We start from the raw sequence: 25,527 nt of genomic DNA, 5'->3' as shown, positions 1-25,527 counted from the left end.
GGGATTTCAGTTTTGGACCCTTGGTTTAGATCAGGCCTTGGTTTCCCTACCTTACATCATCTTCATATAGTTTTGCAAGAAAATCCACCAATTTAAGAACATTACAATGTCCTGAACCAAAGAATCATGGAATGGTTTGGGTCTACCAACCTCGCAGGACATGGGATTTCTTCTAGAAGCTGCTTTTGCAGGCTGAAACCTTTTTGACATCAGGGAGTTCACCTCTAGGAACACAGGATAGAGCTACAACAATTTAAAATCCTTTGTTTCTGCAGCTATCTTTTTGGAAAAATGGGATTTTTCATGATGCTAATATGTGTGTTAACATGTGGCATTATTGTGACTGTTGTATGCTTGATAAATAAGGATAAACACCTTTCTTACTTAATTTTCAATTCATTGTGTAAAAGAAGAGAGAAAAGAAAAAAAATGAAGATATATAATTTGCATGTAGAAAGAGGTGTATTGCTCCTTTTGAATCTGTGGAAAATAGAAAAGATTATGGACTGTCTCCATAACCACCCAGTTATTATTTGTGAATCAAGGAGTGTTTGATTAAATTGTCAGCTTCCTAACAACTTTCTATCATTTGTTATTGCTGTCCCCTAGAGAAACATTAATTTCTCTTAATACACCCTTCCTGTTTTGTTTCTGTTTGCTTGTTTGTTTTTGCTTGTTTTTGTTTGTTTTTGTTTGTTTTCCTGTTTGTTTTAAACTGAGATGATATTTTGCATGTCCAAAATGAAGTGCTCAATGACAGTCTGAAATTGCCCAGGAGGGGCAATAAATACCACAGACATTGCAGTTCTTTTTTTTTGGTTGGTTTTTTATAACTCTTAATTTATTTTCCTTTGTTGTTATTTTGCTTGTTTGTTTGTTTTTTGTTATTTGTACCTGGGCAAACTGCTTGTTGTGTTTCACTTAATCTGAAACCAGTAGTTCCCATAAATTTGAATTTTTCTGTTGCTTTAATAGCTGCAAATGCAACACACACACCATATTCAACTAGTATTATGTATGGCAAGGCATAATAGGTATGGGCTAAGAAGACACTGGAGATGTGCTTTGGCATTTTGACAAAGCTGGATCATTTTCGAGCACATTGGAAATGAAATGTACTTTGCTAAATAGCAGTTGTGAGAGGAAATGTTATTTCAAGGGGAAGATGATGACAATTCTAAAACAAAGTGTAAATTGCCCTCCAAGAAGCTCATCTAGCCTCAATTTTTGAGCTAGTATTGTTTCAAAAATGTCTCACTAAACTCCCTTGATTACATTACATTTGAAGGGAAGGAAGTCCTTAAGGTCCTCAATGTTGATAATAATATTCCTGATGATGGAGGTTGTGATTGGATTTTTCTGCTTGATATTCCAAGGCATGTTTTTGAATATTTGTGGAAAAAACCCACATAACCTTAAAAATCCAACCAGCCAAACAAACCTCCCAACATCTCCCCAGCGTGAGCCAAACCAAAGTTTATAGTACTGCAGAATATTTTATTTATGGAGAATGCACTGCTTTCTTGCACTAAGGTGCTCCCTGTTTGTCAGTGGGAGATGGATTTGTCTGCTGTCAGCTGTGAAGGACAAAGAGTAGCCAAAATGACATCATGTATATTGCTTAGTTTAGTTGTAATTAAAAGCCTGAAGAAAAAAAAAAAAAAAAGATGTCTTTTTGCAAAATCAATCCATATCCTTTGTTGATAATCCCAGGAAAATCATCTCATGGCCTTGGCACATGTGAGACATCTTGCAGGAGACATTGTGGTGGCCTCAAAATATTCATTCATTTAGAATGCAGAGGAAAAATTAATAGTAGTTAACATTAATTTTAAAAGGATATGGAAATTTAATACGAGTCCCTGACCTCTATCCCTATTAATTAATGCCTCCTGAAACCGATGAGAATGCAAACAGAGTAATGTAGCATTGGAAGCAGACTGGGGTCTTTTGTGCTCTAGGTCTTTGGACTTTGTATTTCAGTCTCTCAGCACTCAGAACAAGGCGATGCTTCTTTGGGGAGCCAATTACATAAATATTTGATGCATATTTTTTCAGTGACTCTAGTTACAGAAGCATTAATTAGCTAAATCATATTCTGCTCCTGTATGTTACTTATATGGGGCTGAAATGTAATACACAGCTCTTATAAAATTGAAGTTGAACAGGCAAGGTAAGCTTTTCAGTGGTGGTGAAGTGAACGTGATGAAAATATTGGCAAGTTGATTAACTATTTAAGAGGAAATTATGTCTCCATTTTAGACAGGATTTTGAAGTAGCCCCGTGGGATTTAGGTGCGATTAAATCAGCATTAAAATAATGATCCATAATAAAAGTTGGCTGAGTAGAATGGCTGTGCTGTCAAAACTCTAAATCCATATTATGAATCCTGTTTTTTTAATGGTTATGTTGTGACTTGAAAAGAAGAATGGACAGACAGACTCACTCTGTGTAGTTTAATTATCATCCAGACTCCTGATGCTCAGCTATGAGGTAAACTAATCAAAATGATTTCCAAGAGATGTAGAGAAAATTGAAAAGATGTACAAAAATCACCTATGTTTTATCAATTAAATTTATAAAACTCTTAGGCAAGTGATGGGAAACATCATCAATTTTCTGCAGATTGGGAAATGGAGTCATCCATATCTTGAATTTTAGATGGAGGTAGAGTAGGGCTGTGTATTCTGGGGATATTTACAATTAGATTTGGGCCAGAGGAATCCTAATTTTACATATATTTCTACATAGTGCTGTTTCTAGCAGACTTGCCTGGTAGAAAAGGCCTACAGCCTCCTGAATGTGTGTTTTCATTTCTCTCTGTCCCGTGCTGAGTTCTGTCACCTGCTGAGAGAACTACTTCATTTCCTACCAACTGCTTGGTAGATGAGAAGCCCCCAGGGAATGGCTTGTACATCTCTGCTGGGGCATAGCAGGAGGGAAACTCGACGCTTGCAGGATAGGGCATGCAAAGTAACAAAACCAGCTGCTTGGCTTGTTCACCGATGATTCCCTGAAAACATATTTTAATTATCAGTGCTCTTGTTTGCAGCAGGGGTTTTAATGTGCAAATTAAATCCCTGGGGAGGGTTTGAAGGGCAACGCATGAATCCCTGAGGGATGTGATGCTGCCACAGTGCCTGCAGAGGAGGCTTGGAGGCAGAGTAGTGATAATTTCTCTGAGGCATTTCATTCTCTAAGTCGTTTCATGAAAAGTAGCAAAATATGAGACAGTTTGGGAAATTTGTTCCTGGGATTTGTTACTTCTCTGAGCTATTGCATGGCAGTGGTCACGCTGCTGTTATTGGGGTGAGGTGCTGTGTGAGGGCTGCCCCACCTGCAATACCTGCTGCCTGGTGCACCTTGACCTATTCTTTGTCACAGTAAAAAATCCCTGAATTTCAGGATGTTTTTTGTAGGGAAAATGGGACTTTCATTGCTTTCCTGTCCCCAGGCCACTGCCTACTTTGTCTCTAGCAGCAAACAGCCCTGCAGGTATCTCTGATGCCAAAGGAGTGCTCACTACTGAATTTCTGCTGGTTGGGTAATTGTTCTATGATTTCATTATTTTTTAGAGGCATTGCTGGTTAGCCATGATTTCACACCTCATGAAAAATCCAAAAATCCTTTGCCTAAATCAGTGCCACTGAGAATTCTGCATAGGAGGAGCAGATGCAACACTGTAGATAAGTGCTCCCTGTTTACAAGATGTTGCTTTATACATACATACATTCATTATGTACTGGTTTATGTTGTAGATATAAGAGGTCCGAGTTAAGATGGTTTCTCTCTCTCTTCTTTTCTCATTTTTTAATATTTTTTTTTTTTGCCTGCAATAAAACAAATTAAAAGGCATTCCACACTATGTCATTCACCAGCTCCTGCCATTTCAGATTCAGGAATGGATTCCAGCAGAGAAAAGGCTCAGGGTTATCTGATGATGGAAATTAGTCCTTGAACGATAGGACTGCCTTATGAGGAAAAACCCCACAACTGTTGGTGTGTGTGGAGTGAGGGGGTGGAATTCACTATATTTTAGCAGGTCCAGGGAAAGACAATGTAAATAATGACTCAGAGTTGTGGGATTCTTGTAAGATTTGAACTCTTCTTGCTTTACTGCTTACTCTAGTGGCTGTGTGTGTCATTCTGCCCAAATCAGAGTTACTTTAATATCTTGTTGATCGTGACATTATGCTTAAGCAGACAAGCAATATTCATCCAGGAAGTGAGACACTGCAGGGAAGGAATGATCCCATCCCAGCTGCACAAGACATTTCACATTGTGTACACTTTCAAATGTTATATTGTACACGACAGGGAGGCATTTTGGAGTGAAAACTGGAATCAAGATTTTACATATGAACAGTGGAGGGGTCTATTCAAGAAAAAACAAAAAAAACCAAAATCATTTCCCCTTAGTAATCAGAACACCCTCTTCAGTTCAAACTGTTTCTGAAATCCTTTGCAGACTTCAGTCTTAGGTAGGGACAGAGGTCCAGAAGCTCAGTGGTAGCTCCTGTGGATGAGCAGAGACTTAGTGGTGAGAAGCTCCTATAGAGGGAAAGATTCATTAACTGTCCCACATGCCTACATCCTTAAAAAAAGGAAACTGTGATATGAAAGCCACAAGTTGTAACCAGATTATATTCCAAGTGTCTTTCCTGGTCTTTGCAACTTCTGTTAAGTCATAGGACAAGGCAAATCAGTCAAAACTGTATCACGGAGCTGTTTCTGTCATTCCAGCTGTTCCAAGGCAGCAATTATTTTGCCCTGAATAGAATAAGGAAAGAAATGTAGAAAAGTGGCATCAGGCTGCACGGTTCTCGTTGGCATTAATGAGAGTTTGGTGGCTAAATCCCCATGCACAGCATGGAAAATTTACGCTTCTGGGTGGATTCTCTCCTTGGTACACAGTGCTGATAAATGTATGCCCTCTATTGAATCTCTCTTTTGTGTACAAGTATGTGCTCACAGTGATAGGCCAAAGAAAAAATCATGTTAGAGCTTGATTTATGTAATATTGTGCTGCTTTCTGTAATATTCTGTAATTTCTGTCCAGTTGTTCCAGGTCAGCATTAATGTAACAATGATTTCATCCCCTGAAACCAAACAGTTGGACAAAATTATTTATTTTGAATAGGTGCATGGATTTTTATTTGCTGTTTTTATGGGACTTCTCTCTCTCTCTCTTTTTTTTTTTTTCTTTTTGGTTTTTGTTGTTTGTTTGCTTGCATATACTGATAGTGGATGTGTTTGTTTTAAGCTCTGCCATCTAGGAATTAATTCATCAGCTCTCTGCTGGTTTCTGCCTTAGCTCAGTTGTGGTTTACCTGGAGTAATTTAGTAATACAAATTCAAATTACCATTTCAGAGATATAGAATATATATTCAAGATCCTGCAAATATTTAAGCAGAACTCCAAGCTGACACCTCCAAAGTGCTAGTTCAAACTGCTGTAATTTTTCCTTAATCCCTTCAAAACGGGGAAGGATATCCCTTCCCATCTTTACTTAGGATTTTTCCTTGAGTCATTCAAAGTCCTAAGTCTGCTCCCTTTTAAACTGGTTACAGGGTGTGAAGGATGACTTGAATTTCCCAATGCTTTGAAAGAAAGTTTCAGCTCCGTGCATGTTCCGTAGGTCACAGGTTTTTCAAGTTTTAGTGTTTCTGGATTTATGTGTAATTGTTTCTACCCCCTACTTGCCTCACTCCCATTATCCTCACTCATTTGTAAGTTTGCCCATCTTGGAAATCTCTGGTGTTCTTGCTCTTTTTTCCAACTCTCATATTCCACACTTCATTTTGCAGGCTTTGACTAATCATTCCTTGCTTGCTTCTGAAGAATTGCAAATGTTCAGCTGCCACTGAACCCTGTTAGGTCATCAAGACAAAGTAATGTTCTTACAATTGTGTCCCTAAGGAAGCTCACTGGAAGGCTCTTCCATCCTTTCACTGTGAACACTCTGGTTAGTGGGACCTGGGAAATTGCATGTTTTTAGTTAAATTAGTTCTGCTTTCAGGCTTTTTCAGTGCAGTCAATGCACTGTGGTGCCCTGTAGCCCTGGCAAGCCTCCCTGCTTGTCACAGGTCCCTGTGAGTTCACTGGATAATGTTTACTCTCTCCCTGCAGTGGCACTGCTCAGCTTTCACAGGTCAATGAGTGATAACTGCTTCCCCTCACCAGTGCTTGACCTGCTCACCTGCCTCTGGCCTATTCCCTTCTGCACCTTCACACCAGCCTCCTGCAGGGGTGCTGGCCTGTCCTCCATATGGTGCTCCATTTCTCCCCATACTGCTCTTTCTCCATATCCTATATCCACAGCGATCTGCCACTCCTTGGCATCACCATATCTTGCTTTGCTTGGTGTGAAGTCAGCTCCTCACTCTTCCCTGCTGTCCATCAGCAGCCATCAGTCACAGCCTCAGGTGAGGTCAGAACATCCAAGACATCTTGATGATCCCTGTGGGTCCCTTTCAGCTCAGGATATTCCATGATCTGTGATCCTGTCCATTCAGAAAATCCAGGGACAGCTGGACACAAAGATTTCATACTTCATAGCTACTTCTCTCTCAACAACTTCTGTGCAAAATTTCCTTCCTTCCCTTATTCTCTCCAGTTTCAAAGCTGCCCTGAAGAAACTGCTCACCCAAAGCTGGCAAAGTTCAGCTTCAGTAAGGCACCAAAGTTTGCTCATTAGAGGACTTTCTTTACTTCTCAACTGATGTGTTGCAGGAGGCACTTGAGAACCCCACAGTGACAACCTAAGACACAGCTAGCACCACAAGAGACCCTGGGTTGTTTTTCACCTGCAAGCCACAGTTCACAAGTGACTCTCCTGGAAAGTATTTGTTGGTTTAGGGATGTTTTGTCACATCTGGCTGCCAACTGGCAAGTCTCTTCTCAGAAAAGTCAGCACAAAGAATGCTTTTACCAAGATCCAGCTGTAAATTGTTATTAATTTCCAGATCTTCATAATGCTCAGAATCTCTGGCAGGACAAAACCCACACATCAGGTGACTTGATAGATTATGCTGTAAAAGACAGCTCATTTTAGTATTTAAAAACATTTGGTTTTATAATATAGTGATTGGTAACCCTCCTGATATCAGTGCAGCTATTCTGTACTCATGGACTGTGCTCCTTACAATTCTCAACTTCCATTATTTCATAAAAGGTTGCATATGTAATTATAATGTAAAACCAATTTTGTTAATGTTGTGGAATTTTAAGTACCATGAAAGACTAATAGGTAGCTCAAAAATGTATTCCTTCACTTGTACATGCCAGTGGTAGTTATCAAAGAAAATAATTGGCATATAATTATGGAGCACTCCAGTGTAATTAAAATCATAATAAAAAGTGTAGCCAAGGAATCATACATCAAAAGCTGTAAGCTGAATCCAGGAATTGAGGCAGTGGGCATCCTCCTGCTACCTAGACCCTTGAAAACAGATGGGAAAGTGGAAGAAATAAAAGAGCCAGAATCAGAATCACCTCCGTGAGCTGCTGGCATTTCCTTAGTTCAAACCTAAATGCTGTTTAAAGTACTCAACAGGACAAGGTAAACTCCCATTACCTGATACTCTCTGTATCTAAGTGGCTGTATCCAAATACATTTTCATATAATCAGTAAAAAGGTGTAGGTGCCTTTGAAGAGCAAAGTTCATCCTGACCCTCAGCTGCCTGTTCAGAGGGATGGCAGGAGCTTGAGGAGCTGCTGTTATCTCCTGAAGGTCCTGAAGTGAAGACTGGAAGCCTGGCAGGACTCATACCTGTGTCTTTCTCTGTTTCAATGGCAAAACTGCTGTGAAATTACTTTTAGAAGAAGTAACTGTTGTTAAATTTAAAATATTATTAAATATATGAGGACAGAGACAGGAATCAAACCTTAGAAACAAAAAATATCATGGGACTGAAGGTCTCTGTGGGCACAGGGCTTCCTGTTCCTCTGTTCCCTGGCATCCTATCTGGGTTCCTTACACTTCTGATTTCCAGTTTTCATATCCTTTAATGTTGAACAGAAAACAACAGAAAAGTGGATGTGAAAACCAAATAAATGCTAAGTTGTTTCACTGGAAAATGGGTTTTCAAATCCTGCAATCCCAGAATGATTTGGGTTGGAAGGGACTTTAAAGACAATCTCATTCCAGCCCCCTGCCAAGGGCAGGGACAACTTCCACCAGACCAGGTTGCTCAGAGCCTTGTCCAGCCTGGCTTTAAATACTGCCAGGCATGGGGCAGCCACAGCTTCTCTGGGCAACGAATGTGTAAAAGCATTTGTGTGAAGGGGAATGAGAAGGAAAAATGGGAAGTTTTCCCTTAGCAGCATGTCTCTGTTTGTCTTTACACTTATTCCCACAACTGAAAATGTGCTTCCTACAGCTTCTGCTCTTAAAATGTTTTCCTCTTACCTGCACACACCTTATGTACACCTTCAGCTTTTCTTCCTCCCAAGAAATTTGTGTCTTTATTCTTTCATTTGTCTGTAACACTGAGAGCTGTATTTATTATACATCACTTCATATAAAGTATAAAACTTTATTTACTAATCATATATAAATACCAATTAAACTATGTAGAGTTTGTTATTAAATATTACTTAACCACCTATTTTGTTCAGTTGGTGGCAAAAGGTGCACTACTGCCAAAAATTTGCTATTCTTTTTTTCCAGAAGTCTGGGTTTGACAAATCCATCATGATTAGATATTGATATGTTGATATAATAAGTACAAGCAGGCAAAGTATGCTGGAGAGGAAATGGATATGTGAAAAGCCCAAATGGTGTTTTTTTTCCTTTGGTGGGGGCAGAAGGAGAAGCTTTGAAGGCCAAAGCAGTTTCCCTGGAAGGGCAATGTTCAAGCAGATGTTTCTAGTTTGATTAAATAAAACTGTGTGTGTCTATATTGATCTATACATATATATCTATACCAACTTGTGGACTTAAGGGGAAGGAAGGCATTTTTTAGACTTTCAGAGTTATGTAGACTTGTGTTTAGGTATGTGCTTTTAGTCCAAATGAAGCATTGCAATTAGTTGTCATTTTTTTTGTAAACCATCTCTATAAATATTTGAAAAGAGCTAACATCTGGTGTTAATATTTAGTTAACAGTCTTTGTTAAAGCAGAATTTGAGAAAGCTCTAAAATCATAATATCTTATGAATATTAGAGGTCATTTTGTATATGTGTGAATGTCCCAGTTGAAGCCTGCTTCAGCCAAAACATCTGGTCACTTATCTGCCATTGATGTGTGAATTTCTTGGCAAAGGCCCCACTCAATATTTTTAATAGTGAATGCTAGACTTAAAGTTGTATTTTTAATGTTTTCCTATCATGTGCATAAGTTATATAACCAGGTCTGGATCTCTGTGGTTACTGCTATTTATACTACTGTTGGGGTGTACAACAGATGAGGATCCAGCTCAGTAATTCACTGATCCAGTTATTCAGTTCTGTATAAACAGAAAAAAAAAAAGATGAATTCTGTATTACCAACATTATAATTTGAGTGTAAGAAAATAGAACAGCGTAGCCAAGATAAATTGCAGGAGGAGTATAAAGAAACAGTGCTATGTGCTTTCCTCTCAAACTTGTGCAAATGAGACCTTGACCTGACCAAAGAATTTTGTGGTTAGGATATCACAATGCATTTAAATTATCCTTGTCCACAAGTGCAATATTTGTGTAATAGAAGTCCCAGTATGGATATGTAATAATGAAAGGCAAAGGCATATTTTTCTGTATTATTTCTTTAGCAACCTAAATTATGCATCTAATTTTTCATGCATCAGTTGCCTCATCTCTTTTTGTTTGCCAGTTACTGCTTAAATCTGCTATTTTTTTTCCCTTGTTTATTTTCTTGCTCCCACTTTTGCAGACTAATTCTAAATTTTTCATCTCTGAATACCCTCCCTACTGCATGCCAAGAACAAAAAGTATCTTGTGATCAGTGTTAAACAGAGTTTGTCCTACCCCCTGCAAATGGACCCAAGTTTTGCTTGAGGCATCTTTGTTTACTGAAGACTGCCAAAACAAGTGGGGGGAAATAAGAAGGCAAAACAACCCCTCCCACTTTTTTGCTTTTGATCTCAGTCCTGATGTATCCTTCTTTATAGACTTAGGGTTAATGATATCACTTGAGGTGTGACCACACTGAACTGTTCATATATGCAGCATCTCTCAGGTGATGCCAGGCAAGAGGACAGCGAATGCTGTGGCAGTTTGTTATAAGAACATGTCCTGAGGTTCTTTCTTGAGCAAACAGTCTCTTAAGTCCTCAGGAGAACAACCTCCTGAGGCATTTAAAACTTGGCATAAAAGTTTTTACTCCAAAAATTACTTCCTGTCTGTTCTGTTTGTGAATGCCCTTGAAATACCCTCTTGACATGTGATGTTAAGTGTGTGACTCTCTCACACTTAACTGGGCTGTAAAAGTGATGGCTGCATTCTGCAGACCTTAATAACAGCAGTATAAAGAGATTTTTGCTTTCCCCATTGGTTTCTGAAAGCTTTGACTTGACAATTTTGAGTCATGACCATGATGTACAGAAGGAAATACACCAAAGAGTAAATGTGTTCTGGACCACCAAGAAAAGCCTTTGGGGTGACCTCACTATGGCCTTGCAGTACCTGAAGAGAGATGGAGAGAGACTCTTGACAAGAGCCTGGAGTGACAGGACAAGGGGCAATGGCTTCACACTGACAGAGAGCAGGGTTAGATTGGATATTGAGAAGAATTCCTTCCATGTGAGGGTGCTGAGGCCCTGGCACAGGTTGCCCAGAGAAGCTGTGGCTGCTCCTGGATCCCTGGCAGTGTCCTGGGACAGTGGAAGGTGTCCCTGCCATCACAGTGGGGCTGGAATGAGATGATCTTTAGGGTCTCTTCCAACACAAATCATTCATGATTCTGTGATTAGGGTGTTCTGTTGCTGAACATATCTTCCTGTTATTAAGTCCCAGCCTAGTACAGTGTGCTTGTGGCTTTATTGCTTTGTCTCTCTTTTGTAGGCTTTTAATAATTAGCATAAAATAATTATGGTAGAAGTAGAGGACAAATATGACAGAACCATGCCAAAATAAAAGCTCAAAAATGTTTACTGCGATGTAATAGATATATATATATTTTAAAAGGCTGCCTAGGCAGAGTTACGGTGTGATTTTCTTTGAGTGAGCTGATGTGAAACAAGCAGAAAGATTTATGAAAATGACAAAATGCAGAGTACTTCTAATGAGTCATAAAATAGATTTTAAGATGTGGAAGATGGAAGGTACTTACTGCTATCAGTGTATAGCACCATGTTTATTACAAAAACCTGGAAGTGATTTCCTGTGAATTTCAATTTGTGTGATACCACCAGGATTGGAATAACAAATCTTACATTTTTTCCTTTGCTAATTCATTTCCCTCAAGGCATAAAACACTTTGGCAGTGTATCAGGTTAATATTCACATTCTGCATTCTATCTGCTAATTATCTTTTTAATAATTGAAAGTTAATGGCACACTTGACCCTTAACATCTCTCAAAGTGATTTGTTCAGCTTTCTACACAAATCTTCATATTTCAATGCCAATCTACAAGTAAAAATCTCACTAAAATATGGTGTTTTTGCATGCTGTTGTGAAATATAGTGGAGAAGCTACAACTTAATATGTGAAGCTTTAGCAAACATTGGCATTGTGATGTTTGCTGAGAGTTTGTTCTTAGAATTGTAATAGAAAATGAAATTCACATTTCATTTACAATGATTTGACAACTGATCTTTTCATAATCTTCCCTTAATTTTTTTTGTTACAGAGGAGCAAACTAGCACTTGTATATTCAGACTGACTGGTGTCTTTTTATCTGCAGAGTGACTCTGATTTTATGGTGATGGAGATGAGAGCTAAATCTGGCAAACAGATTTTAGGTCATGTAGAGAGCAGTACTGCTTGGATGGATGAAAAAAGTATGTGTTGTAATGGTTACTCTACTGGTATCTACTGAGTGATTGCCCTTTGGACCATAATTTTTGGGGAACTGAGTGCACTGAGGCCTGGTTTTCAAAAAGGTTGATAATTCAGCACAATTTGCAGCGATCCGTAGAAGGTGTTGGCTACTTACCATTCCTGAAAATCCAATATTGTCCATTTACTGTCTGATTTCAGTGATTACCATGTTCCTGTGGGGAGATATTATTTTGAGCCCTCGTACCACATTAGCTGAGGGTGCTGGGTCGCTCGAGCTCCAGAAATATTCTAATACTGCAACTTCCATCTAGGAGCAAGGTCTTTCTTGGACACTGAGTCCCAGCCTGTTCGCCAAGCTTCTCATATTTGTCTCACATGCAACATTTCAACCAACTCTTTTTCTCTTCTTGATGATTTACTCAGATTTCAGGGCTGCTGCTCTTGCTGCCTTCTAATCATCTGCAGAGGCTGCAAGCACCCAGCAGAGCTTGTCAGCTTCACATTTCATCTGGAGCAGGGTTTTGCCTTGCTGGCTGGGAACTGCTTCTCCAGGTATTGGCAATACTGCCAAAAATTAACCAGTGGTGTGAGAGGTTCCCTCAGTGCAGTACTGGGTGTCCAACAGCTGCAATGGTGTATAGGAAACAGCAGGAATGGTACAAACTTCTGTGATGTTTTTATTCCAATGTTCTCCTGGTGTCAGTGACTTTCAATTCAGGTTTCTTCCCCCACATGATGTTGTTTGTCTGCCTAGGAACCTTCTGGGGATCATTATTCCAAAGTCAGGTACATTTTCTTCTTAAAATATTGTTCAGTTTTCAAACCCAAAAGGCAGAGGTGCTTCCCTGCTGCATTGATATCTATGTCCTTGTGTTGATTTTTAGTCTTTGTCTGAGACCCTTCAGTGCTTGCTCTAAAAGAGACACTGGGCAGTCCATCCACACCCTTATCAGGCAGGATTTTATGGCCTTCCACAATAACTTCCTCAAATTTCCAGAACAAAAGGTCTCAGTTTCCTCAGGGATTCCCATACAGGTGTTATAGCAAGGCTTTTTTGGCTCCTCTGCCCCTATTTTCAGTCTTGCTTATCTCTTTGGAGGTGAGGAGACAGAGAGTGTACATTGAGTTCAGGATGTGGATACAGATATGTTTGAATACTTTTTCCTAATCCTTTATACTTTTCCTAATAAAAGGTAATTGTTGTTTTACTTCTTGATTCTTAGAAAAGGCTGAGCTGGTATTTTTCAAAGGATTTTCTGTTGCAACCTTGATTTATCTTTCCTGACTAGTATAGGTGAAATCAGAGCCCAACATCTTATGTCAATCTGGATTTAACCCACGGATATTGCTTTATATTTATTTACATTGAGAGCTGTTTGCCACTATTCCGGCTTTTACTCTTAGAAAGCTTTTTTTACAATTTTTCACAGTCTGCCCTTATCCTTGCTACCCTGAAAAACTTCATCTGCTTTATCTTTCTCCAGGCCACTTAAAATATTGGATACTGTTACCACTGAAAAATCCCCTTAGTGACTTTTTATTTTTTTTTCCAGCAGGGCAGGTTCTCCTCCTTCCCTGCTTCCTGGTGTTTAACTGATTATTTCCCCACCCCTGGACCTGTTGTCTCACCCCAAAATGAGTCCCATGATGCTACTGTGTGACTGTCACTGCCTCTTCCCTGTTTGCAGTGAGGCTGTAGCTGCTCAGGGAGGTTTTGAATTCCCTGCCAGCAAAAGAGCCAGTCTAGAAACTTTGATTATCTTCATTTTAATCCCTTCCCAAACAAGCCCCTGTGAACACAGCCAACCTTCATTTTACTGTTACTTATCTTTGCAGGGAGACCTCGAAGGGCCACACCATCCTGGAAAGGCTTGTAGCATCTGATTAGGAGAACACTCCTATCAAACTAAATACATTTGTACCATCTGTTAACACTTTCAAATTACAGAAAAGTCTCTAAAATGTTTTTGCTAGGAATGAATTAAAATCTAAAATCTTTCAACACCAAATTGCATCATCCCTTCATATGAGTATTTGTTAATATCCCAGATCAACTATGGAGTGATGAAGCAATATTTTAAGGTACCCTTCCTCTGTTTTTCAGTTTGATGTCCTAACTCTTTTTAATTTTTTTCTTTATCTCCAAATCCTTTTTTTCCTTGAAACTGAGTTTTCTAGATTGCGGGTTCAGTCTCTGTTTCATTAATCTCCCCACTGGTAACATGCCTGTTATCTGGTCTAAAGATTGACTTCCATGATCATGCTGCTTCATCTGGAAAATTGTTTAGGGTATAAATCTCCATGCAGATTAGTGAGTCTCATTCCCTCAAGAGGAATTACATTTTGCCCTTTTAAATGTTAACTCTTTGGCCTCAAGAAATTTGTTGATTTTATTATTGATAATAAAGCTTGATATGATGTGTTCTACAGAATATTGGCTTATTTTTTAGCTAATTTGGCACTGAATGGAGCCAGGCCAGCTGATTACATGATTTTCCTTTGACACTGCCAAAACACAGGAGGTGGTAGAGTAGACACACTCTTCCCTTCCCCTTTGAGGCAGTTTGATTTGGGTGGGGAGGCTTTCAATTTTATATTTTATTATTACTATTTATGGCATTTAATCTCAGATGTATTGAAATCGTGCCATGCTTTTGGATCAAGGAATTTTTGTCACTGACATAGGAGCAATATGCTGATAAGGTAATTCTAAATAATTAGCTACCATTTTGCTTTATGTTGGAAAGTCATACTTTTCATGCTATAGCATGAACATATATAGAGATAAACATATAGAGATAAACATTTGGAAAATATTGATGAAAGTGCACTAATTTTTTAATCCAAAATGTGTATTTAGAAAGAATTAAAAGGAATGCCAATCCTGGCATATTTGTTACTCACCTGCATATATGTCCTGCTTTAAGCACTGCAATAATGCACAGGTCTGTGTCTTGGTTTTGTTTGTTTTTTTGTTTTATTTAGCAGATATATCAATCTATTCTACATTTGTGCCTGAGTTTCTAACAGCTCATTTTCATTCTGCTCCGTGCCATTAAAAATTTCCATCTTCTTCAGGGGAAGCATGCCTGTGTTTTTAGGCTTCCTGTATCACTTTCCATTCAGAGACGCTTCCTGTCTGTACATGAGTGGGAAGATTTTGGTTGGAGAGGCTGCAGTGCCATGAAGAAACACTGCAAAGGATGAGCAAAGCCAGCTGTTTCATTCCACAGGGCTTTACCTAAGAAATTGAGGTTATGTAGGGGTTTTTAGGTGTTTTGGCCAGATCTTTGATGACCAGGTGTTCTGCTCTGTGCTTATACACACTAATATATTCTTTAAATGTTTATGTTCACAGGTGGGAGCAAGAGAACAAAATAAACAGGACATTTACACCATCACTGTTGGTAGGAATTGAGAAAGGCAAACTGTCAAAATACATAAATTATTGCAGCTTTGCTTAAGGTCTTGGGCATGTCTATGTACTCACGCAGTGAGGTAAATCTATACCCTGGAGAAATAATGAAATTAGAAAAGGGAAAGTTTGGCAAAGGTAAAAGGACTACAGTTTTGTGAAGGAAAATGTGAAAATTATAAGATAGATAATATGTAGCTGTACTGTCAATTTATTGCATTATTTGAGCACTTCTCAATCTGGAACATATTTATCTTCACAAAAGCCTTTTGATAGAGGGAATTTCCCTCATCTTCATAGACTCAGAAGCAGAATTAAATTATCAGCCTACAATTATAGGTTGCAGCCTGTACTATAGGATCACACAAGCAAGGAGTTGCTCTGGACTGACATGGCCATGTCAGGACACTCTGGGTCTTGTTGTCTCACCTGGACTAGTGCCCTGAACTTCCTTTTTCTAATGAAACTGGCCCACATTATCACAGGAGATGGACTGATTTTTGTGCCTTGGCTACTTGGAAACTTCAGGAATAGGAAACCACCATTTTACAGATAGAAATTCAATATATTTGGCAGGAAACACAGGCACTTTTGCAGCCTCTGCCTGAATCTGGCAGTGCTGTGTCATGCAATCCAGTGCTACCCGTGCTGGGGGCCAGCAGCTCAGCACTTGGCTCTGCTCTTGTAAAATGAAGGTGACCACAGTTCTGTGATAATAACAAGAAATTGCTTTTTATTTGCACTATCACATCACTTTGGTATTCGCCTCGATTTCCAGGGCTGGTATCAGGAGAGCAGACATTAATTTTGAGCAATTGCATTTGCAGACGTGATGGATCCATTTGGTGATGGAATTAATGGGAAGATGATTACTTTTACTGAGCTAATAGGATCTGTCTTTCCTTTTCCTCACTGCAAACTGTTTCACTGTCGCTTTCCCAGTGTGGCTGCACTACCAGAAGATGTCTCATTATATTAACTGAAGCCATTAAAAAGTTCCTGCCTGGTATTTTTCTGTCTATGTAATAGTCACTGAAGGATAAAATGTTTAAAGTTCAGTTATTTTGTTGGTTTGCTGTTTTTTTTTTTTCCCAGAAGTTTACATGCTTCAGGTTTTATGATTTATGCCTTTTCCCTTTCCTATGCATATTTAAAAAATCATAAGAAAGATTGGCAGCTCTCTGGACTCCTTTAGACATTAATTAATCACTTCTCTGCAGCTTCTTTCTACCCTTTGGTATTACTTTTTGTTCCTGTTAAGATATGCAGCAGAAATCTATTTCTTTGGACAAGTATTTTAAAGTAACTTATATTTTATATTTTTTTAATATATAAATTATTTATAAAATGTATTCCTTAAATATAGAGTGATCAGTGATTTCATGATGAGGAAATAATGACAAATACTACACATTCAGCAATGAATTTTGTACTTGCAAAGTTCCTAGGAATAATATGCTCACCACAAAAAAAACCCCAAAAAACAATCCCTGGGGCTCTTCCAGAATAAAATCATTGGATTTGCCCTTTCTGTTGGCTTGATTGTGACTGACAAATCTGATGCCTTTAGTACCATATGATTTAGCTCCTGTTAGAGGTGTCTAAATAAATTTAGTTCTGCTCAGTTATGCTTGTCTAGCCATGTCTCAGAATGTTCAGCTTTCAGTAAAAGGAATAATCACTTTATATATATCTTTATAAAAGCTTTTGTCGTGACCATACAGTTTTTTCTGCTATGGCCTTCATGGTGATAAGTTTGCAATAAATCTTATGCAGTTCCTAATATGTTTTACTGTTAAGGCAGGAGAGATAGAAAAAGTCTCCTTGGAGAAATGTAAATTTTATTCAGCCTATACATTTCCAGTCCAAGACAGAAAAAATGCAATATAGGCTGCTGTTAAAGCCCTGCTTTAGACTACTAAGAATCATGATAGACTGAAAGAAATACCCAATATATTTTTCTTCATATGCTGATTGAAAAGCAAAGCAGACCTTCCAGATTTTCTTCCATTTGACTTTAATGCTGAGCTTACCTATTGAAATGGGAGAACCGAATTCAGCTTCAGAAAACAGAGAAGAAGCCAAGATATAAATATATCTTGAATAATTCTGAATGAACTCATTGAAAAACTTCCACTCTGGAAACTTATTGGAAGTACTCTGTAATATGGAATATAGATTTGACAGGCAAAAAAATGGGATCATGAGAGCAACAAATCTGTTTGTCATCTGCATAGAAATACTTCGTAATTTAAATAATATAATCAGAGACTGCTGTGATAGAGACATGGAACAGTGCAGGGCCAAGGATAAAGTCCTGTGGGACATCAGCTGTAAGTGAAAAAGGCCTCGATTAAGGATGGCTGTATTAAATAACAAGTGAATGGTCTAACAAAAATAACGTTTGCCAGCACCACATGTTGGCTTTAGTGACACATCCAGAGTACAATGAATCAGCAGTGGTGATTTTGAGCATTCAAAATAGAAGGCTGACAGCATTTAATGAGAACCAATTGATGAGCATTTGCATAATTACCATTTCAGGTGATTAACCAGAGGACAGCAGTTAGTGGATGTCTCCAAGTAAACAGTTATAAATCCACTCTGGCAAGGAGAAAAGCAGTTCTAACTTTTGGAGATGTTTGCAACACAAGAAACCTTCTGGGAATAGGTTAATTGAGCAGATCCTTGCCAGACATCATAACAAAAAAAGGACATTTAAAGACACCTGAAACTGCTGCAGGTGAAGTCTGGAAAAGTGGGGAAAGGAGCCTTTCCAGAGGAGTAGCCTTATAGGTTTTTGTTTTGCTCAGCCCATAGAAAATGAGCTAGATGGCCTATCTCTTGAGCTATGATATGGAATCAGTGGTTTTGAATTTATTTTAAAGTTCCTTGATTAATTTTAACGTTAGGAAGATGCAGGAGATATGGTTCTAGTAATCCCAAGGTGAACATGCAGCAGCCCATTGTTCTCATATTTGTTTACCATGCAGCAGGAATCACCTAGTCCTGGTTTACCTACTTTATTTACTTTGCATTACCGTCTATTAAAATTATCTCAATTTCCCACCATGGGGTGATTTTTAAGCTTTTGAAAGATTTTTAATGGTCTGATTCCTCAGCATCTGATATCACTTCATGAACAGCACAACTTTCCAACATATTTTTGTTCAAATTTACAAAGGTCATATTCTTCATCTGGTCTATTCTCTCAAATTATTTGCATAATTTTATTTGCAATCTGTGTAGTCATATGAGCCTGAGCTGGAAGCAACCAATTAGATCACACTGTCCCTCCTCTTGCCAACATGGAATATAGTCCCCCAGACAGGGACACATGCTTGATTTTAGCCAAAAGCTCAGAAGCAGCCTCCTGATCTTCACCCCTGAAATTTAAACTCTCATCTGTTATTAATCTATTTTCAGCAAATGATTACCAGAACATCTGCTCATGCCCAGTAAATTTTTACTTCCTTCTCTTAAAGCTGACTTCCCCAGTGGATTGATGAAAGAGAGATTTTGCAGCTCATTTTGCTCTTTAAAATAGCCTTGGTCCACTGAAGAAATGTTAGCTGAAGGTGAGGAAGTGATCTTTGCAATTCGTGTTGCAGCTATAGGGGAAATAAGAACAAAATGGTTGCAATACTAGTAGGATTTCCATCTAAATTAAAAAAAAAATAATTGGGAAGCATTAAGACATATTCAGCAAATGCATAAATAGGGTTTACATGAAGGTGGAAGCAGCTACACAACGATCATTAATCTTAGCATTAAGAGAGACTTTGAATCACAGGATCATTGAGGTTGAAAAAGACCTCCAAAAATCTTGGAGTCCAACCTTTCACCAACCACCACTTTGTCACCCAGCCCAGAGCACTGAGTGCCATGTCCAGTCATTCCTTGGACACCTCCAGGCATGGGGACTCCAAACCTCCCTGGGCAGCCCCTGCCAATGCCTGCCCACCCTTTCAGTGAAGAAATTCCTCCTGAAAGACTCCTTGTGTCCACTTCCACGTCCTTCCCTAAAGGATATGGTCTGACAGTCTGCATTCAGGAGGGTGATGACGGAGGAGAGTTTCGGGAGGGCTTTGAAAGCTGAGAAGGCAGGAGCTGTTTGGATTTTTGGTCGAGGAAATCCCCTCAAAGGGGAGGTGCACGATGGGAGATAGCGTGAGAGCTGGTCGTTGCCTTGATTTCTCTGCTATTCCCTTTCTTATCTCCCTGCCAACTTTTCTTCCCTACATTTCCACAGTAAGCCTTCATCTCTATGGTTTATAGATAGAATTTATTTGTCTGCATTGAGGAAAACTCTGTCTCAACCTTCCTTCTTTTGCACAGCCTGAAAAAAACTGGCAGTGCCAAAGTTCTTTTGGGCAGTTTTATGCTTCTGACCAGCATAACCAGTCATTTACATAAACATGAGGCTCACTTCTCTATTCAGAAGTTAAATTTTTATGTTTTCTTTACATTTGCTACTTCCACTGCAGGTATTTAGGGCAGTAAATGTTGGGCCTGATTCTCTGTAAGGAACCACTAATCTGATGAAGTGTCCTGAAAATAGCTGGGCAAAACTGAAAATGGGAACCTAGAGCAAAGCCTACCCAGAGGAGAAGAAATCTTTTTTTCCTGGTTGATTCAGATGGACACAAAAGCTCGCCAAAGAAATCTGATCATAAAATATTTATACAAACTTACATATATACTTATACAAACTTTATATATACAAACTTACATACATACTTATACAAACTTTAAAATATTAATATATAAAAAAAGCTGGAGCTTGGGGGTTTCTCATTCACATAATTCCAAAATCTGGAGCTGTACCTTCCTGTCATCCTGGTGTGCACACAGCTACACTGTAGGCAGTAGATTAATGGATTTTAGAGCATAAAAGATTCAGCTTATAAGAAAAATGTCACTTTGCAGCCCAGCTGGAGCAGAAGTTGGTTATTCCCTGTGATTGCCTATGTTGAAAGATTTAGCTGGAGCTGACAACTTGAAACATTAGCACTGTATTCTGTTCAATAATATCTAAATACTTTGTTTTCCCTTTTTTTCTGTTTCAGAACAAGAGCCAAGGATTGAGTTTTGTCCGTATACACGCACCTTGGCAAGTCCTTAGTCGAGAAGCAGAATTCCTTAAAATAAAAATGCCCACTAAAAAGGTAAATATCTCTCATTTTCTATCAAGTTGTATGACTGAAGGAGGAGGGATCAGGATCATCATTAAATATGTAGAAGCTCATGGAGTTAAAACTTTGTTTCAAAAATCAGAGAAAATGAACTGTCAGGCTTATTTTATCCCATTACCAAATCTTTGGAGTTGATTTACTGTTCAGAGCTATATTTAAGATGGGATTTCCAAAGGGGTTTTTAAAGGTCACAGAGGCAGCTGCCTGATGGACTGCATTGTGGAGGGTGATGACAGGTGAGTGTTAAGGAGGGCTTTGAAAGCTGAGAGGGCAGGAGCTGTTTGGATTTTTGTCACGGAAATTCCCTCCAAGGTGAGGTGTAGTGTGGAAGATAGGACAAAAGCCTATTGCCTCAGGACTTCTCCAAAGAGAGAGAGGCTCTCTCCAGAGAGTCTGTTTTGGTGCTATCAATGACTTAGTGAATTCAGACCTGCCTGTTGTCACTAGAACTTCAGCTCACTATCTTCTTTGCAGTCTGTTTTCAGCAGACTTGCTGGCAAACCTTGTAAATTCTGACTAGCAGATCCTGTTGTCAGTGTTCCTGAAATGATTTAGCTCTTTGGTTAACAACTCCACTGGAGCTGAGGGAACTGCCTTGGGCTTTCAGTTAGTGATGCTCATCAACTGCACTGATGAACTCTTATTTCTTTGCACTTTAGAATTAAAGAATAGATCGATTTTGTTTTCTCTCACTCCATTGTTTGATCTTTTTTTGTCTGTCTGAGTCTTTTCATATTGTTTTCATCCACCAAAATCTTCATTGTGGTTCACATTTCATGCTGTTGCAATCTGCCATTATCAGAAGACTGGCCAAATCAATCTTGTATACTCTTAATATGTTTGCATCCCAGGGGAGAAAATAATTGGATATTTCCAATCAATCTTTGAAAATGAGTAGGTTTTAGAAAGATACAGTACCCCATGAAACTTGTTAGAAATGGACCTACATATTCAGCTCCTCTCTTTGATCCCTTCCCAAATTAATTCCTTTTATGCATTTTTAGTGCCTGCTCATTTCTCCCTTCTTCTGCCCTCATGGGAGTTTTCCTCTCCAAGTTTCTTGCAGATGCACCAAAGTAAATTTTACACTATTTTAATTGAAGAATATTGCCATCATTTTGGCCCAGATTAAGGTCTGCCCAGGAGCTGACAATATCTGATGGCACCCTCCTCATTCACATCAGTTCTGCATCCCCTTCTTTTCTCTGATCGGGAGAAAAAATCCTCTGTTATCTCTAAAAATAAAAAAAAAAATTCCTCTATTATCTCTAGCTGCAGAAATGGCAGCACTACCAGGAACAAGGTTGAAAGGAAAGCTATGTTCATGTCCGGGGGTTTGGTTTTTTTTTCAAATTAAAGACAGTCAGAAGAGGAATTTCCTTTGAAGGAAACAAAAATCAACTTTTGAAAAAACCAGAAATCTTGTATTTTGGGGATTTGGCAATATAAATTAAAAAATTCAGCCAGTAACCACTAAGAGGAAAATTCTGTTTTTGTTCAAAGAGACAAAACATTGCTCTCAAGGCACATTAGGTATTTTCTGTGATGCTATTTTTGTTTATTCAAGAATCCTGGGAAACCAGTCAAAAGAAAGCATTTTCAGGGGAAAGTATTTCTCCACCTCTAAACACGAGTTGGTTACAGTTTTTTTTTTTTCCCAAATGTTCAGTTTTAAATAATTTTTCAGAACACATGATATGCTGGGAAAAGGTACCCTGTGAGCCCTTTAAATTATATATAAACTTCTGGATATGATAATACAGTTATTTTAGGGAGCAAGACACTGCCAGACTAAAATATGAGTTGGGGAACAAATGGAAACATTGCTCTGTCCCCAAAGCTGTGATGTCTCTGGCTTTAGTGAGTCTTTGGGGGAATGAATTCTGTGACTGGAGTGCTGAGATGAGGAACTAAAGGCTGTTCAGGAGGGATGGGCAGAGATGGAGAGGTGGAGGAGCTCTGCTGTAGGGAAGGGAAAATCTGCAGTTAAAGGGATGATAAAGCTGAAAGCTTCTGGGTGAGGATTAGGGGGATGAAAAACAAAACAGGTGTCATCGAGTGTATGTAGGAGTGATGAATTATTCCACAGGCAACCAGGAGAAATTTCTTGTCCTTATGGGAAATGTCCCCTTCCCAAACATGACCTGGGAATTCTGCACTGCAGCGATATGCAAGTCTGAGAAATTCCTGAAGGGCCTTGAAGATAATACTTTGCCCCAAGGATTCAGTGAGCCAGCTAGGAAAGATGCACTCACAAACTGGGTATTTGGCATTAGAAAAGGACATGGGATGGGTGTTGGTAGGAGGCTGCTTTGGCTACAGCAACCACAAAATAGTTCAGTTTTAAATATTCAGCCTAATGAGATAAAAAAGTCAGCAGAGTTGTTGCTCTACGTTTTAAGAGAGCAAACTCAAAGCCACTCAGGGACCTACTTAGCACTGTTCCCTGGGAATCTGCTTTTGAGGGCTCCATGAGTGCTTGGTTGAACATGGAATTCCTCATGGAGCTTGAGAAGAAAAAGAAATTTTCCGTCTCTAGAAACAATGCCAGGCCTCACAGGAAGTTTACAAAGCTGTGGTTCACATATTCAGGGAGAAAACACAAAAGGCCAAAAATCATTTGGAGTTGAAACTGGCCAGTTTTGTGCTACACAATTAAGATGTTTTAAAGGATGTTCGTAACAAGAGGAGGTGTGAGGAAAATATTGGACCAATACTTGTTGGAAATTGTCACCTGACAAACAGGGATAAAGGAAAAATGGAGAAAAGTCTTCAGTGCTTTTTTTGCCTCAGTTTTTAATATTAATTCCCTGGATTTTAGTAAAGATTTTGATATTATTCCCCACAGCATCCTTCTTGGCAGGTGGTTTAACTGTGAGATGAGCAGGTACCTGGAGCTCTGGGTGGAGAACTGGTTGTTTTCTTTTTTCTTGTATTACCAGTTCTCCACTGAGGTTTTTTTTCTAGAAGCAGTTTGTGAAGGATAAGAATTTTTTGGAGCTGCAACCCATATGGATTCAGGCACTTACAGTTATATGGGAATATGTCTTCAGAGAAGACACTTAATTTAATTACAGCTTTAAACATATGTGTACAGCAAATTCTTTTTTCTTTTTCTTCTTCATTTTAGTGTAATTTTGGAAGGGACATGCTAATGTATCATTTCATTTCCTCAGATGTATGAAATCAAAGAAGAAGGGAGAATACTAAAAACATTAAACGAAATATGGTGCAAATTGACTGAACCTCTGCAACCCCAGGTGCCACAACAAGAAAATACCAAGATGAAAAACTTGTCCTACCCATTTTCCAGAGAGAAAATATATTTGTGAGTACTTTAAAATGTGAGGAACAATGAAGAAAGCTGGAATGTGTCATTTTAGTGTTGTCATTTTTTCTACCCCTATTTAAGTCAAAACTCAGAAATTCATTGAGCATATCTGTAAATCCTGAGGAAATATACAGAGTTGTCAGAGTTTCAGTGGATTAACAGAAATGTAACTTGCAGAGACTTTCTGCCAGTGTTCTACTTCTGCTGGATAAGGCACTGGAAGCAGTGCACCAAATAAAATATCCATGTGTTTAGCTTGAAATGTAGAAATCCTCCCACCAAATTCCTGATTATTTGGTTAGGGATATTACTGCCTGTTTGGAAAAAAAAAAAAGAGCTAGTAGAAATATGGTGGTATTTTCCATCTTGATAGATTTATTGTAGCAATTAAAACTCAGCTAATAATATGCAGATAAGGAATTCTTGACACCTGCCCTTTCACTCAGAATAATATTTCTGGGCCCAGTTTGACATTAAACACTCTTTTCCTCCTAGGTGTCTCCTTGTCTTTATGTTCGATAAATAAAATTCAGTAATAAATACAGTGACCCACCATATCATTTATTGCCCTCTGACAATTTTAATTAATTCTGAATACAAGTCAAATTGATGGAGGAGAATAAACTGGGCAGCTAATTTCACATATGATGACTTTGAGGTTTAAGGGAAGGCATAATTCCAGTGGAATGGTTATTTGAAAGCAAGTGAAATGCTGCCTGTTTAGTGGCCAGGAAAAGAGTAATGAACATCTGCGTCAGGCTGGTTGAAACCTAATAACATAACTTTGTGTTGAGGGCATGTTATAAGAAAAATATTAAAAGGTCATCTCCTTTAAACAATAGAGAGGTACTTTACCCAAAATGCATTTTATATTAGCTAATAATTTTGCATTTTTAAGCCCACCATCACTGCAATTCTGGTAGAACTCTGAATGACTGGGTCTTAAACAGCACATTCTATTACACTGCACTTTGTCTTCTACATTTCCTTTAAACATCTGTTTTTCTGATTAGCTGCAGTTTCTAAGTGAATTCTAAATTAGAATCTAACGTGTTGTCTTATTGTTGCTTCCATGTCTTAAAACAGAGCTGATTTTTTTTCCCCTCAATATTTTAGGTATAACATCAAAGACAAAGACACCTTTTTTGACAGTGCTACCCGCAGCCGAATAGTAAGTCAATAAAATAACATATCCTTGTCTTATGCTGAGTGGGGTTTGCTAGTGGGATTTGGAATGGGATTTGTAGGGAGTGGTTTTGGTTCACCTTTGCTAATATCATCAATTTGTGCATTTGTCTGCTCTTGCAGAACACTAATTTCTGACATATATGTGTGTAAGGAATTCCTTTCTGGAGCTTCTCAGTGCTTCAGGAGTTGTAAATGCTCTGCAGGGAAACTTCTGACTCCTCTCCATTTCTCAAAGCTGGTTTTCAGCCCTGTTCCATATCTTTAACTAGATTTCTTTCCATATAGCCCTGATATTTCAAATAGATCTATAAGGATATGTGACAGCAGGATTTAGCCAACAAATAATCCAGCAGATAACCCACCAATAAAATCTGCTAAATGATTTAAATGTTTGTGCAAACCAACACTGCAGAAGCCACCTATTTTAAAGCTTTGTTGTGTTCTTAACTC

General features: G+C 38.6%; 1 protein-coding gene across 1 annotated transcript in view; it reads left to right on the top strand.

Moving 5' to 3' along the window:
- ANO2 (anoctamin 2) overlaps positions 1-25,527 on the top strand; it is a 128,946-nt gene that overhangs the window by 10,176 nt on the left and 93,243 nt on the right. The window contains exons 4-6 of the mRNA XM_085048937.1: positions 20,433-20,531; positions 23,735-23,886; positions 25,006-25,060. Of these exons, the coding sequence (XP_084905063.1) occupies positions 20,433-20,531; positions 23,735-23,886; positions 25,006-25,060 (306 nt within the window). The remainder of the gene's footprint in view (positions 1-20,432; positions 20,532-23,734; positions 23,887-25,005; positions 25,061-25,527) is intronic.

Source organism: Lichenostomus cassidix, chromosome 1Aa (assembly GCF_008360975.1).
Source record: "Lichenostomus cassidix isolate B80296 chromosome 1Aa, HeHo_3.0, whole genome shotgun sequence".
Classification (NCBI taxonomy): Eukaryota; Metazoa; Chordata; class Aves; order Passeriformes; family Meliphagidae; genus Lichenostomus; species Lichenostomus cassidix.
This window is presented reverse-complemented; position numbering and strand designations above follow the sequence as displayed.